The 15,511-nt window shown below is 33.8% G+C and overlaps 1 protein-coding gene across 13 annotated transcripts in view; it reads right to left on the reverse strand.

Moving 5' to 3' along the window:
• The window catches only part of RALGAPA1 (Ral GTPase activating protein catalytic subunit alpha 1), a 265,994-nt gene that overhangs the window by 156,140 nt on the left and 94,343 nt on the right, over window positions 1–15,511 (reverse strand). For 9 of the 13 annotated variants that reach the window (XM_046007924.1, XM_046007923.1, XM_046007922.1 and 6 more), the window contains exons 13-17: window positions 12,682–12,830; window positions 9,594–9,723; window positions 7,696–7,933; window positions 6,131–6,292; window positions 1,062–1,202 (exon numbers count right to left, since the gene is read on the reverse strand). In XM_046007924.1, coding sequence (XP_045863880.1) covers window positions 1,062–1,202; window positions 6,131–6,292; window positions 7,696–7,933; window positions 9,594–9,723; window positions 12,682–12,830 — 820 coding nt within the window. The remainder of the gene's footprint in view (window positions 1–1,061; window positions 1,203–6,130; window positions 6,293–7,695; window positions 7,934–9,593; window positions 9,724–12,681; window positions 12,831–15,511) is intronic. The other 4 variants (XM_046007925.1, XM_046007935.1, XM_046007934.1 and 1 more) reach the window with 1 other exon arrangement.

A 15,511-nucleotide genomic window follows, 5' to 3' on the forward strand; every position in this document is an offset into this window, starting at 1 on the left:
AAAAGAAAAAAGAAAAAAAAAAAGCCAACCTCACCAAAAATGGCAATGTCAAGGAAACACTCCTAAGAAGAGTGGTAAGAAAGTACCTAAAAATGTACAAGTCATTTTCTTCCAGCTAGCACATTTTGCATAGTAACTTTTCAACATGTTTGCTTCTGCCTAAAATACAAGACACTATATGATTTTATTCACACAAAATTACTTTTTTATAAAAGCTAATCCACAGTGATAGAAATCAAAAGCAGTTGTGGGGAGGAGGGGTAAAAACTTGAAAGTGTCACTAGGAAATTTGGAGAATAATGGAAATGTTCTGTATTTGTTTGGGATGATGGTTAACAGGGGTGTATACAATTCTCAAAAATCACTGAACTGAATCCAGGACCTATACATTTTATTATATGTTAATTAAACCTTATTAAAGAGCAGATCATCTAGCCCTGTACTGAGGATCAAGGGCCTGAGGCAGAACTGAAAAGCTGACAAGGTTTTGAGGTTCCTTAAAACTTGGGGCTTTATAGCATGGTTTCTTGGCTTAAAAATGAGTTCTTATAATTCTATATACTATTATAATCTAATATAAAGAAAAAGACTGATTCCAAAGCAACTCTTTGCTTTGCTTACTTCCATTACTACAGATAATGGAGATGCATTATTCACAATTTACCATATTATTAGTCAAAACAATGGGAAATTAAAAGTCAAGGCTCTGATTGTTACCTTCCAAGTCATCTTTTGTCAAACAACTATAATAACATAAATATACATTACTATTTCTTTTAACCACCTGAGAAGAAAAAACTCAACTATAAACCGAAAAAAATTTACAACCAAAAATAGTGGACATTGGCACAGCACTAAACTTAGCACTTCCAGAATGAACTGCCAGGATAGCATTAGAATTCAAATAACTCAAAATGTTGATTTCTCAACCACTTTCCCAATTTCCCACACCTCCCCCAAAGAAATTAACTTTGAAGAGTTTATTTGATTAAGCAAAATTTGAAAGCAGAAGGATTAAAATGTGAAAAAGGTGGTGCAGAAATTAGCAGAGGTGGCACTACCTGAAAGCTCATCAGAAAGGGGAGTGAGAACAATATCAGGCAAGAAGGGTTTGGAAGTATGGATCAGAACAGGAGCACTTTTAGCACTGCGTATATAGGCCGATGGCAGAGCACATTCACCAATGGATCGGCTTCTCATGGCTTTAAAAAAGGAAAAGAAAGAAGTGGGGAAGGAAAAAAGAAGAGTGACTATAATGAAAGGCTTGTGTCACAGAAAAAGCAGCAACAGAGAAAACTAAAAGATACAAAGGAAGGAAATTTTAAATTAAAACATTTCAGCACGGCAAATACTGGCAAGCTGTAAGAAAAGAAATCAGAGAACACATGACATTTTGAATGTAAAGTTTTTGGTGTAAAGCAGGAAAATGCTTTTTTTATTAGCAGTTACAATGGTATAGCATTAAACATGAGCAGACACTTTAAATTAGCACTATGTTCTCAAAACCAAGGATTGAAAAGTTCATTGAATGGAAACACTGAAAATAACTCAATATTAGTAGTTCAAAGAAATTTTTGGTACTATAGTCAGGCATTTCTCTGAGCCATTATGTGGCAACTGCGAGTCATTCTTCTTAATGAAGCTGAATTCCAAAAACAAATAATTCCTAACTTCATGCTCCTCCCTAACAAAGTTTCGAAGTCACCCCAGGTCATTTTTAGAACATTTTATGTAATTCATAATCTAAAGGACTAAATCTCATGGTTAGTATTCGATCTTGGTAGGAGAAGAAGGCTTACTTAAATCCGTATCTCTTATTTATGTTAAAGCATAACAGTATATAGGATGCCTGGGTGGCTCAGTTGGTTAAGCGTCGGACTTCAGCTCAGGTCATGATCCTGGGGTCCTGGGATTGAGCTCCGCAACAGGCTCCCTTCTCAGTGGGAAGTCTGCTTCTCCCTCTCCTTCTGCCTCTGTCCCTGCTTGTATTCTCTCTCTTTTTCAAATAAATAAATTTAAAAAAAAATAATAAAGTTTAACAGTATAATTTAAAACTTTTACGTGGAAATATTTATAGAAGATAGAATTTGTAATCTGGATGAAAAATCAAGTCACTGAGAAATATAAACAAGTTTGTGCTAATTCGGATCTTAAGTATATAATACAAAAACTTTAAAGATTAAGTTCTTAAAGATAACTTAAAAACTGGATTACTTTCAAAAAATTACATTTGTACTTGCATTTGGTAGTCTCATGTAAGGAGTCATCAGTTCTTACAATTAAAGACAAATTTTAGCACACTTAGAAATAAATTAATAGTCAAGTTTATACTTCCGAAACATGTTTTTAACTTAACTTCCAGTTTAGGGATTCTTGAACAAATGAAGGTATGCATAGTGCTCTGTATGAATAGAGCACTTAAAAGAAACAATACTCCATAATATTCATATAATATGACAATTTTAAAAATTTGGGCATTAATATCAATTCAAAATCTTGGCTTTCCTGGTTAATGGAAACTCTTGGTTCCCTCCCTGATACCTAAATTCCTTAGCCTGTCACACAAGGACTATGAGACTGGGTGCACTGATCACTGCAACTGCATCTTCTCCTCCTGTTCTCACATGCTGCTGCCACAGAGAATTTTTATACTGCTTCCTGAAATTTCCATGCTCTTTCAAAACAGCATGGCTTTGTGAATTCATAATACCCTTGGTCTTCTTTTCCTCCTGACATTCCTTCTTACTCAAAATGTCATTTTATCTGTGAAGCTTTTCTGACTCTCCCACATAATTAAACTTACTGGCAATATAGCAATGAACAAAACAGTTAAGCATCCCTGCTTTTTTGCAAAGCTTACAATCTATTTTTAGTGGACTGTATGTTTTTTATGTCAGCCTCCCAACTTTTCAAAGACAAACTATATCCTCTGATTTTTATAAGCCTAGCACGTGGCATATATGAGCTCAATAAAAGCTTACTGAATGAATATCTGTATTTGGGGAGTCTAGCATAATTATTTGTAAAAGAAAGGTTTCAGTTGCAAACATAGAGAAGTAAATTAAAAAAGATACTTAAAAACTAAATTGATTCTTTTAAAACTAATTTGATTCAATTTTCAATTCTACAGAATTGTAAGTTTTCTTCTATTTTTTTCCTTTGAGTTAGACAGTTCTTTGGATATAACAACTCCTTTTATTTCTTCTTTCCTACCATCAACTTGAAGAGCTTGGGCATTTCCCTTGGAACTTTCCATAATCACAGTGGTTTAAGTTTGTAATGATTCAAGATGAATTCTACAAAAATGTACCCCTCTTTTTTTTTTTTTTTTTTTTTTTACCATACTACAGGCATACCTGAAAATCTGCCCAGTACCTCACAGCCATGTAACCTGCACAACAGAAAATTACTTACGATGAATTAGATACTAGGATTTCTGGGGATTTACTAATCTAAAGCTCAGGTCAGAAATCTCCAGAAAGCCACTGAAATTCCTACTGCCACATACTCTCCTGAGCCACACACATCAGTGATCTTCAATCTGTAATATGTGTCTTATGTAGATGAAAGGGCAGCATGAAAAATAAAACATCAAGAAGTAAAAACAAAATTTCAAACATATAAGCATGGCAATTTTTGAAGGCTTTCTATCTTTACCCTTCTCAAAAAGTGAATAAAAAAGAAAAATAGATGCATTCCACATATATTCACCTTGGATCATAAAACAAACACATTATGTCAAAAACTGTAACCTTCATTCAAGAGTTCCCATGCAATGTCAGAAATTCATATACAGCAAATATATTAAATCATTAAAAGTACACAAACACAAAATAAATAGAAGGAAGGCAAGTCTGGCCTTTTCTCACTTCTAAAATTATACAGTTCTCCATATTTATAATTAAATAAAATTCACATCATACATATATGTCTACTTGAAGAAATACCTTTATAAGTCCCCCCAAACTAAGGCTCAAGATTATAATAAAAGTAAATTAAAAGGAAAATCTGAAAACAGAAACAGTGATATATTTGTTTCAACAGTTGATACCAGGCCCTGAATCATAACTGCAAACAAGTTATTACTTCTCACAAACATATTCTAAAGTTAAGTCTAAAATAAGTCCTAAATTCATTGCATCTTCTTTAATAATGTGTTGGCCTAAGTAAAACCTTAGACAAGAGTAGTGATGGGGGACTTACTAGAATGTATACACTTTATCACTGAATTTTTAACTGTGTATACACTATGAACATAAATTTTTAAAAATATTTTAAGAAAATATATATTGGAATGCTCCTAAATTAATCTGCTGCCCTTTTAAAAGTGTCTTCCAATTTATGAAGGCACTTTTCTGAACAAAACTTTTAATACCTCAACTTTTTATTTGATAGGTTTATTTAATGAACAAGCCAGACAAGGTGTTTTGGCATAGGTACCAGAAAGTAAACATAGTCAGGCAGGAATTTAAGATGAGTATTTTGCTCATTATATACTTTTAAAGATTAGAAATATGCCAACATGTTAATGACTGTTTCTCATTGGACAGCTCATTGATACCTTCTTAAACTTTACATTCCACACTAAGCATAAATTACTTCTATAATCAGAAAAATTATGTAAGGGACTTTTAAAAAAATAGATATTTTAAATAAAACAAAGTAAAATTTTAAATTTAAAAGAAGAATTCTGTCCTAACCAATATGCAAATATTTTTTATTAAATGTGACATTAATATAAAACAGAAAGCCATTTCAGATGTAATCAGCATCTTCCTAGGAATCTCAAAAAGTGATTCTATACAAAAACTTCAAATATTATATTAATTTTAATTCATCCATACCCTTATTCTTGTAACATTTCTCATTCTTCTTGACACAGACAATTCTATCCTTATTTTATTGGCAGAAAACAACTGTGAAAATATAATTCTTTTGAAGGATTTAAAATTAACTGTAATTTTTTAAAAAATTAACTGTGATTTTTAATTCTTCTAAATTTCTTTAAAACTATGTGTTTTTCACAGATTACCATTAAATATAGATATAGTTCCACACACACACAAAAAATGCTCCGGCCATAAAAACCATGGACTATAGGGGTGCCTGAGTGGCTCAGTTAGTTAAGCATCTGACTTCAGCTCAGGTCATGACCTCAGGGTCCTGGAATAAAGCCCTGAGTTGGACTCCCTGATCAGTGGGGAGTCTGCTTTTTCCTCTCCTGTTGCCCCTCCCCCTGTCGGTGTACTCACACACCCGCATTCCCGCTTGCTCTTAAATAAATAAATAAATCATAAATTGTAAAACCTAAAGTAACTTCAAGCAATTCTGTTTCAGGCATATAAGGTAGTATCATTCCCATTACACAGATGAAGTAAATAAAGCCTAGGAAGTTCAAAATTATCTAGCCATTAAGTGATGAAAGTAAGAATAAAGAAAGAGATTAGGACCGAGCCTTATTTTTCATTGTAGCACTCTTTTTACTACAATTCAGATGAAGTTATAAGTCTCTGAGAGGAAGACGAATAAGATGGTAGCTAGGTCCAGAGTATACTAAACAATCTTACATCCAGAAATTCTTCCCATCATTGCTCTTTTGCTGCTACTTCCAAGATTATAGAAATATCTTCCATGTCTACAAAAAGCTACAAGGAACCTAGCAACAACCTCTACCTCGGTCTCAGTCATCTGCAAGCAGAGAGCATGAACTCCTAGTTGGAAGTGTGTGAAGCCAACCTAATTATGTAACTGTAGCACTGAAAACTTAGCTACCCCAATTTCCCGTTAGTGAGTATATTCACTTAGTAGAAACTCTACCACTTAATGCATGAGTTCTGTAAAGTGAATCAGGGTTCTATTTCTTCAGTTCTGTAAAAAACAGTTTAAAATTATTGATACCCACAGTAAAATAAACTACATAAAAATGCTAATGTAAGAGAAATCTTAATAGCATACATGGGTAACAGCATGTCATTGGACTCTTGAGTACTACTGAAAAAAAAGGTTTTGCTATAGAAGTTTCTCCTTTAATGACCAAACTGATAAGAACATTATGTATTTACATACATTGTTACTAAGGACTATAAAGATACTGCCCTGTACAATTCTCATTATTTTTAAGAGTACATACCAACGGTTTTTTGCCGTACTATACTCCTTGCCTTTTCGGTTCCTGGGGAACCAGTGGTTGTTGCACTTCTCTGTCTCATTGGGGCTTGGCCAGGCTGATCACGACTCCATCCTCTAGAAAATGACTTGTCAACTGAAACTTTCTGAAATTCATGTCCAACTCCTGGAAATGTAGATTTTCAATCTCAGTATACCATCACCTGATTAATAATCTCTTCAAATTATGCATCCTACCTTGCCTCAGATTCTCAGGTTTCTCATAATGCATTTTAAAGTATCAAGTTAAATGCCTGTGTACCATAAGGCTTTTTAAAATTCAATTTATTTAAAAATCATATTCCAAAACTGATACAGAATTCTAAAATTACAACATCAAAAATAAACTATTATTAAATCCTTTGTCATCCATTTAACTCCATGAGTTAACCAAAAGCCATCCTGTGGTGGAAGTTACTACATCTCTACCTGCCAATAATAGCCAGTTGGGAAATAAATAGTCAGGAAAAAGTATTTTGGTCACTTAATGAACTACCATGGACTACTGTTAAATAGGAAATATGACACAGGTTAAAATCTCTAGCCAGCAACTACTTATTAAGAGTGAAAAATACAGGGACACCTGGGTGGTTCAGTGGGTTAAAGCCTCTGACTTCAGCTCAGGTCATGATCTCAGGGCCCTGGGATCCAGCCCTGCATCGGGCTCTCTGCTCAGCAGGGAGCCTGCTTCCTCCTATCTCTCTCTGCCTGTCTCTCTGCCTACTTGTGATCTCTGTGTGTCAAACAAATAAATACAATCTTAAAAAAAAAAAAGAGTGAAAAAAAACAGGGGCGCCTGGGTGGCTCAGTGGGTTAAAGCCTCTGCCTTCGGCTCAGGTCATGATCTCAGGGTCCTGGGATTGGAGACCCGCATTGGGCTCTCTGCTCAGCAGTGAGCCTGCTTCCCCCTCTCCCTCTGCCTGCCTCTCTGCCTGCTTGTGATCTCTCTGTCAAATAAATGAAGAAAATCCTTTTTAAAAAAGGAGCAAAAAATACTAACACAATAATTAAAGCACGTATTAACAATATAATCACTATGTCATTGTCCCTCTTCCCCATTTTAACACTCAATAGATATATAATCCACATGTAGGGAATGTTTACTTTTAGTCAAAACTAAGAAAATGCTTTCAAAAGAATTTTTCAAATAATTCTTTTTAAATAGAGTAACATGAACTCACCTAAATTCTAACGAAAAAGTTTCATATGATAAAAAGCAAGAGCATTTTATAAATTTCCATTTGGTTAATTATTTAAAATAAAATATTTAAGATTCTAAATTGTTTATTTAAATTTTAGCTAAATATATACAGAACACTTTATTTCTCATCAAAATTACTAATGATTTTAAAGTTCTTCAAGAAAAAATTACAAGGTACCTACATGATTCATTACTGAAAACTTTTAATCTGCAGGAACAGTTAAGAGAAAACATAATGCTTTAACCATTCCTTATCTCCCTAGCCTGATTTTCCCAGACCAAATTATTTAAACAAATTTATGGGGAGCATCTCTGTGGACAACTCTTACCTTTCCCTTTGTGCTTTTTTTGCTTCTGTTCACTCAGCTTATCCAATGGTAAATCACTGAGATCCAAACTATATAAATTTCTAGCTAAAACTTTAGTTAGTGTTTCCATAGTCAGTGACCACTCAGTGGCTAACTCTTCCCAATAGGTCAGTGACGATAATACTGAGAGTAAGTCATCCCATAGTTCTCGAGAGATGTACACATTAAGATTTGCTTTGATCCAGGCAACGATAAGAGTCTATAAAGACAAAAAAGTAACAATGTAATGTGTTCAAATTCAGATATTCAATTATAAAAAAAATTACCTAAGAACAAGCAGAATTTAAAATCCCATAATATCCATGACCCTTTCTTGGTACATAATACTTACAAAGGAATTAATGTAATCATTAATATTTACTATAAATTTCAACAACTGCCAACACCCAACATTCTAGCAATTAGGACAAGTTATCAAAACTGAAAAAATTATCTCTAAAGTTGTAACTATCCTTCATGCTGTATTACATTAATGTTAAATAAATGCTGCTTAAAAAGTCTCACACTATAAAAATTTTGAAATTATTGGGTTGAATTATTTACTAATGCTTATTGAGCTAAACTGAACAAAGCCTTTCTCAAACTGAGGATGAAAATCAGTATATAATTGGAATATTCTAAAAACAAGTTACTGGAGATACACTTAATGAAATGTTTCTGAAAAATTATACATAAAGAATAAAATTAAATTTCATTTTGAAGATACCAGAAGAATTAAAGGCACTTTGTAAAATATCCAATCATACAATAAAAAACTTACTCATGGAAGGGCAGAAATTACATTACCCCTGAGATTTTTAGGGACTTCTACTGAAGATATAACCTCCTATTGAAGAAACAAGTAGTAAAGTTTTTCAAAAGCTTAACTCTAAATTTTACTAAGGAATTCACATAAATTTATACATTAAATGCCAGATGAAAATGAGCAGAGTTTACAGCAAAGAAGAGTAATAACTAGTGGCTTTCCATTCTATCTTACATTATCTATATTTATGGTACAAAAAAGTTATTCCATATAGCAAGCTAAAATTTTGCTCTCCTATAGTTCCAACATCAAGTTAGTTCTAACAATTGGGAAATCTTTTTAAAAAGGGCTAATGAAGTTAAGAGGAGTTTAGATAATAAATGTAACTGGTTTCAAAAGATTATTCACTACTAAGTATAAAGTCTTAGGCAAACAAAAATAATTTGAATGACTATACTTATAGCCAAGAATTAGATCTGCTTAGCTTTTTACCTTTGACATTAAGAACCATTTTATCCATGTATTTGTATTTAATGTATCATCTTAAGAACATATTATTTTGGTATTTCCAAAGAATCCATAATAAAGTCAATACTCTATCCTCAGGTTGGAAAACACAATACGTAATTTATATATATTCACCACTGACACTTAAAATACAGAAGTGACTAAAGTCTTACAGAACAGCATGATAAGAAAGAATCTTGATTATTAACTACTTTTCCATTACTACAGAAACACTTAAAAGAGTTTTATTTTTCTTAAGCCAGAGACTTAGAAACTCAAAAAGCAAACAATCAGGCCATTACTCATGAAGCTCCCTGGCAGCTTTTTGCAATCATGTATGCCACACAAGAGAAAAAGTTAAATATCATCAGCCTGTTTCACAGACGTGGTACTTCCACCACTCTTATACTAGGTTATGAGTTTCTATGTATGGCAAACAGCCTATTTAGATAAACAACTTTTAATTTAGTTCTACAAAAGATCCTTTAATATGAAATGATCTTTGATTTAAAACTTTTTTCCCCCCAAGTAACAAATTCAGGGCTCAATGACTGTTATAAAAATACATATCTATTCATCTATTTATCTATTTATTTATTTTTATTGCCTGGAAAAGTGGTCCTGCAAGTCGACCTGCCAAGGTCATATTTTTTTTCCCCTGGAACTGTAGAAAAGCTTGTGATGGCATCTTCAGTACAGATTCCGTGACTCTGAGCAATACAAGCAGCATCTGTTCCCTTAAAGTAAAAAAATTAATTAATGTTTCCTTCTCACATATGTTTGTTCTTGGTTAATGAATAACTTTAAAATTATTTGTTATAAAATGTATTATCTTTTAGTAAGTCAAATACCAAATATCTTTCAAATTTTTAGAATTCTTTAAATATTAAATTTTAAAATTCCATTTTATAAATATACAGCCATTTTAAAATCATTTTTCAGTCACAAAATCCTCTCATCAATTAAAAATGTTTGCAAAAGCTGATGAATTGGGAGGCGAGAATGTGGAGGCTGCTCCCATCCCCGAAAATCCAGTAATAACCTTAGGAAGCTGTCTATCTATACAATATAGTTCTACCTTGATGCCTATACAACTAATATTCTTTATAATATGGAAAACAAGCACATATCCAGAAGTGTACCAGGTATAATTTAAAAAACCACAAGATTTTTAAGATTAATAGATCACAGTGATCCTGGCGGGTAATCAAAGACAAAGACCATCACTCTTTTGCGTCTTTCCATCCTTTTAAGTTTAGTCATTTCTAAACCTTTTTACTTGTATACTCCACGTCAAGACAATCATATTATTCCTACCTTGTCTCTTTCTCCTAGATGCTTATTATTAAAACCATAAAACTACCTTATTTGCACTTGATAATCTGGAAACTGATTAAGCCACATGTGAAAAAGGGTATTCTGGTATGGGTGTACAGCCAGGCTACCAGCCCAAGTCCCTATCGAAGCCTCCTCTCGGATTTGCCTGTGGGCCCATTCCAAGCACAGCAACATGTGGGACGTGGGACAATCCCTGTGAGAAATGTGGCAGAGGTAGCAAAAGTTCACAGACCTAGATGTTATCACTTTTCTGGGAAGGGAGGGCAGAATTAAATAGAAAAGTATCAGTCAATGAAAACTATCCTGAATTTAACAAATAAATACATGCATTTATTCATAAGATAAAAATCAAAGTTGCTGCATTTGTAATTTTAGTCCTCTGGCTTGGCTGTACAAAATGATGAACTTTTTGAAATCGACTAAATATGGAATAAAGTATAGCTTTTCCAAATAAATCTTATCTGATTTGTGGTCAAATCAAAATTCATTCATATATAAACCTTCACTCTGTGAAATGATAGCAATGATTTTAATTCACAAAATCTTATAAATTCAGTGTAAATTTATGTGAGTAATCTCTCATAAAGCTTGACTTCAAGGAACTTATAAAAAAAAATTTTTAATACTAAAATTGTGTTCCATATAGCAGGCCTCTCACTTTAACCTGGCTCAACAGCACTAATGCAAAGTACATTTAAAAAAAAAAAAAAGAAGGGGGTGGGCGGAGACTAACAAAAGAATGGTCCAAAGTAGTATGGTTCCTAGGTAGTAATAACCTAAGCTCTGCAGTCTGAAGGACCAGTTCAAATCTCAGCTGTGTAAACAAAGATAAATGAACCAACTTCTTTGTACCTAAGAATCACCACGTAAAATAGAGATACTGCCTACCTGAGAAATGCTACAAGGATCAAGAAAAAAAAATGCATGTACAGAAAATGCTTAAAAATATACCTGACATAGAAAAAGTATTACAAGTAAGTTAGTAACTATATCCTGATGTAATTCTATCAATACTGCTAATAACTGCTAATAAAGATTTTTTCCAAAATAAAGCCATTTTTTCATATGTAGCAAACATTATTAGGCATACACTTTCACTAAGTACTTCCACTTTTCAAGAATAAGTCAAAGGAGAAAAATTATGTATGTATAAGGATGATCACTCTCTTCTCTTTACCCTGAAACAAAATGAAGTAACTAAATATCCATCAAAAGAGGACTGGTTAAGAAAATTATGACACATACAAATGGCATACTACTACTTAGTGACTACATATATGGTTTGGTGAACCAGATGTTCATCAAAGGGCAAACAATGATTACCTCCAGAGAGTGAGTTTTGGGGCAACTTTAATTTTCTTTTTAAAAGTTTTTTTTTGTTTGATTTTTACAATGAACATGTATCATTTTATAAAAACTGAAGAACTGTTCTTTTCCCCAAAAGGCCTATTTTTCCATTCATTAAATATTTATAGAGCACAAATAGTATATAAAATACTATGGTAAGGGAGAGGGGGGTGAGGTAATGGACATTGGGGAGGGTATGTGCTATGGTGAGTGCTGTGAAGTGTGTAAACCTGGCGATTCACAGACCTGTACCCCTGGAGATAAAAATACATTATATGTTTATATAAAAATCAAAAAAAAAATTAAAAAAACACTATGGTAAGAATGCAGGAAATATAAAAACAAAGACAACGAGATTTTTTTAAGGCCTTCAATTCAGAGGTAAAGAGACATTTATACAAGTAATTTAAGGATTTAGACAATTTTAAAAAGAACTATAACAGAGATACAAATACACAATGAAAGGAAGTGGAAGAAAAATTTAAGTAAGGATATGTGGAAAAAGGAAGGTGAAATCTAAAGATAGTTATTGTGACAACAGAAGAAGATGGCAAGCATCAGAAAAGTTCAGAATGTGCAGGAAAGAGCAATTTGGTAAAGACAGGAGCAAGATCCCATTCTGCAGGGTGGAGTTTAGACTTGAGAGAAAGCCAGAAAAGTGTCAGGGATCTCACTGTACATGGCCTTACATGACAGGTTGAGCAATCAGGCATTCACACACTTAATCGTTTACTTATTCTTTTACTTGCACATGCACAAATTCACTTATTCACCCATGTATTCATTTCTGAGAGTGGTGGGGGACATTAGAAAAATAATCCAAGAAGGCTGATCAAAGGTGTCTGAGATAAAATGGAGACTGTCATCATAAAAATTACATAAAATATTTATTCATTAATAGAAGCCTCTACAATATTGTGACAAGCCCTATCTACAGACACTATTCCTCTAAAAATTACCATAATTATATGTATACAATTAAAAAAACATAAAGGATAAATATTTTTTACCAAGTCTTTTTGTCCATTGATACTTGTACAACCATGAACCGGTAAATGTTAAGAATGCGTTTACACATATCCGTGTGCTCATCCAGAAGGTTTTTAATTTCATTTGCAGGTTCAAGAAGAAATATGTTTGATGAGTTTATAATGAACACCTAAAACAAAAGATATCATTAGCTATTCATTATAAAATTAAAAATTTATTTAAAAAACAAATTCAGGGCACCTGGATGGTTCAGTAGGTTAAGCCTCTGCCTTTGGCTCAGGTCATGATCTCAGGGTCCAGGGATAGAGTCCCACATCGGGGTCTCTGCTCAGCGGAGAGCCTGCTTCCCCCTCTCTCTCTGCCTGCTTCTCTGCCTACTTGTGGTTTCTCTCTCTGTGTATCAAATAAATAAAATCTTTAAAAATCATAGTAATAAAAAATAAAAAATAAAAAAAACAAATTCAGGGGTGCCTGGGTGGCTCAGTGGGTTAAAGACTCTGCTTCCGGCTCAGATCATGATCCCAGAGTCCTAGGATCCAGCCCCATTCGGCTCTCTGCTCGCTGGGGAGCCTGTTTCCTCCTCTCTCTCTGCCTGCCTCTCCACCTACTTGTGATCTCTCTCTGTCAAATAAATAAATAAAATCTTTTAAAAAAAAAATTCAGATGCTTATCACTAGGTGATCTATAATGAACTAAAAAGTATAAGGCTACGTGTTAATTCTGACCCTGTTTCTACCACTAGCTTGACATGTGAAATTTAAACCCATTAAACCATTTTGTTTTATGTTTATCTAGACAAATAAAATCACTACTAGGCACCCAAGTAAAAGAAACCAAATAAAAAAACAGTGTTTTTTAAAACTGAGAGTTTTAAGATAACTCTACTGCTGTCATAAAATGAAACAAACAATAAAAAATAGTTTAGGATAAAGGAAGGTACTAAATTAAGATGAATTTTCAGAATAAAGTGTTCAATACCATCTATTACTATTTTCACGTTTATAGACTGTGTGTTTATGTGCGTTAGTAATAACAACCTGCATGAATGGATCACATATCACAGTATTACTCCTGAGGTGCCATTAATATGTATCTTTTATTACAGAAAAATTTTAAAAACTACTATAATCAAATCATTAATTATATTTTGTTATTGAATACAAAGCAATTATAATGGTGACAGGTGTGTGCAAAGGCTCTCAAGGATACTTTGGAGGTATGGAACATTTCATCTATTGTGAAGCTAGGACATTTACATCTTCTATACCCATAATCCTGATTTAAATCCCTTAATGAGTGCTCGCTTCGGCAGCACATATACTAAATCCCTTGATGAACCACATAATAAAACATAGCTGTGAAATCATGAGAAAAAAAGAATATTTTTTTTTAAGATTTTATTTATTTGACAGAGATCACAAGTAGGCAGAGAGACAGGCAGAGAGAGATGGGGGGAGAAGCAGGCTCTCTGCTGAAAGAGAGCAGAGAGCCCAATGTGGGACTCCATCCTAGGACCCTGAGATCATGACCTGAGCCGAAGGCAGAGGCTTAATCCACTGAGCCACCCAAGCACCCGAGAAAAAAGAATATTAAGCTAACTTTAGAATAGTGAAAAGAGAGAACTTTGTAAGTCTAGCAACACTGACCAAGAAAAGCAAGAGGCATAAATAAATAAATAAATAAATAAATAAATAGTTAGAAAATAAAATAAGGATATAACTAAGAGCAATTTGGGAGAAAAGCATTCTGACAAAAGAAAAAGCAAGTTTAAAGGACCTGAGATGAAAACCTTCTTACAATGTTTAAGGAACAGTAAGTAGTAGAGAGTGAAGTGAAGAAGTAGGGAAGCAGTTGGGAAATGATGTTGAGAAACAGAACCAGAGCATATGGTGCAGAGTTTTACACACTGTCAGTGGTAAAAGAACATGTTCCCCCCACCCCAAACTTCGCAGACCAATCCTATTATAAAATACAATAAAAATTAACTAACAAGAAAAAGGAAATGAAAACAGATGTACAAAAATAGAAACACAAACCATCAAAATCAGAGATATTAGATTACTTAGTTTCTAAACTCTTAACTCTCATTTTGCAATTAATCTTGTGGGCCGGCACTAGTTCGTGGACCACACCTTGAGGAGCAATCATGTAAATGTAAAGCCTTGTAGACCATTAGAAAGACTTCTGCTTTTATGCTTAGTGATAATGCAAAGCCAATGGAAGGTTTTGAGCAGAAAAATATGATCTGACTTACACTTTGTAGACTCTGTCTGGCTACTATGTTGAGACTATGCCAGTGATGGGTGGGCAAGAGCAGAGCAAGTATACTAATTAGGAGTTTGGATTACTGCAATAATCCAGATGAAAGATCATGGGGGTCTGGACCCAAGAGGCAGTGTAAATGTTGAATAGTTAGATTTGGCGTACATTCTGAAGATGGCCAGGATGTGTTATCAAATTAGATGTAGGATATAAAAGAAGGCGGGGGGGGAGGTGGTCACCTGGGTGGCACAGTCAGTTGAGCGTCTGTCTGACTCTTGGTTATGGCTCAGGTCTGTTCTCAGGGTCTGATATTGAGCCCTGCATTGGGCTCTGCACTCAGCACAGAGTTTGCTTGAGTTTCTCTCTCCCTCTCTCTCTCTCTCTCTGCCCTTCCCTCCAGTTTGCTCGCTCTCTAAAATAAATCAATAGATCTTTTTAATTAATTAATTAAGAATAAAAGAAAGTCAAGAAACAAGATGGCTTGAACAATTGGAAAACAGGAGCTATAAATGAACCAAGAAAAACTGCAGGAAGAGCACATTTGTTGAGCAAGAACAGACATCTTAGACACGTTAAGTTTGAGATGCC

The sequence above is a fragment of the Meles meles genome, chromosome 6 (assembly GCF_922984935.1).
Source record: "Meles meles chromosome 6, mMelMel3.1 paternal haplotype, whole genome shotgun sequence".
NCBI classification, from domain to species: Eukaryota; Metazoa; Chordata; class Mammalia; order Carnivora; family Mustelidae; genus Meles; species Meles meles.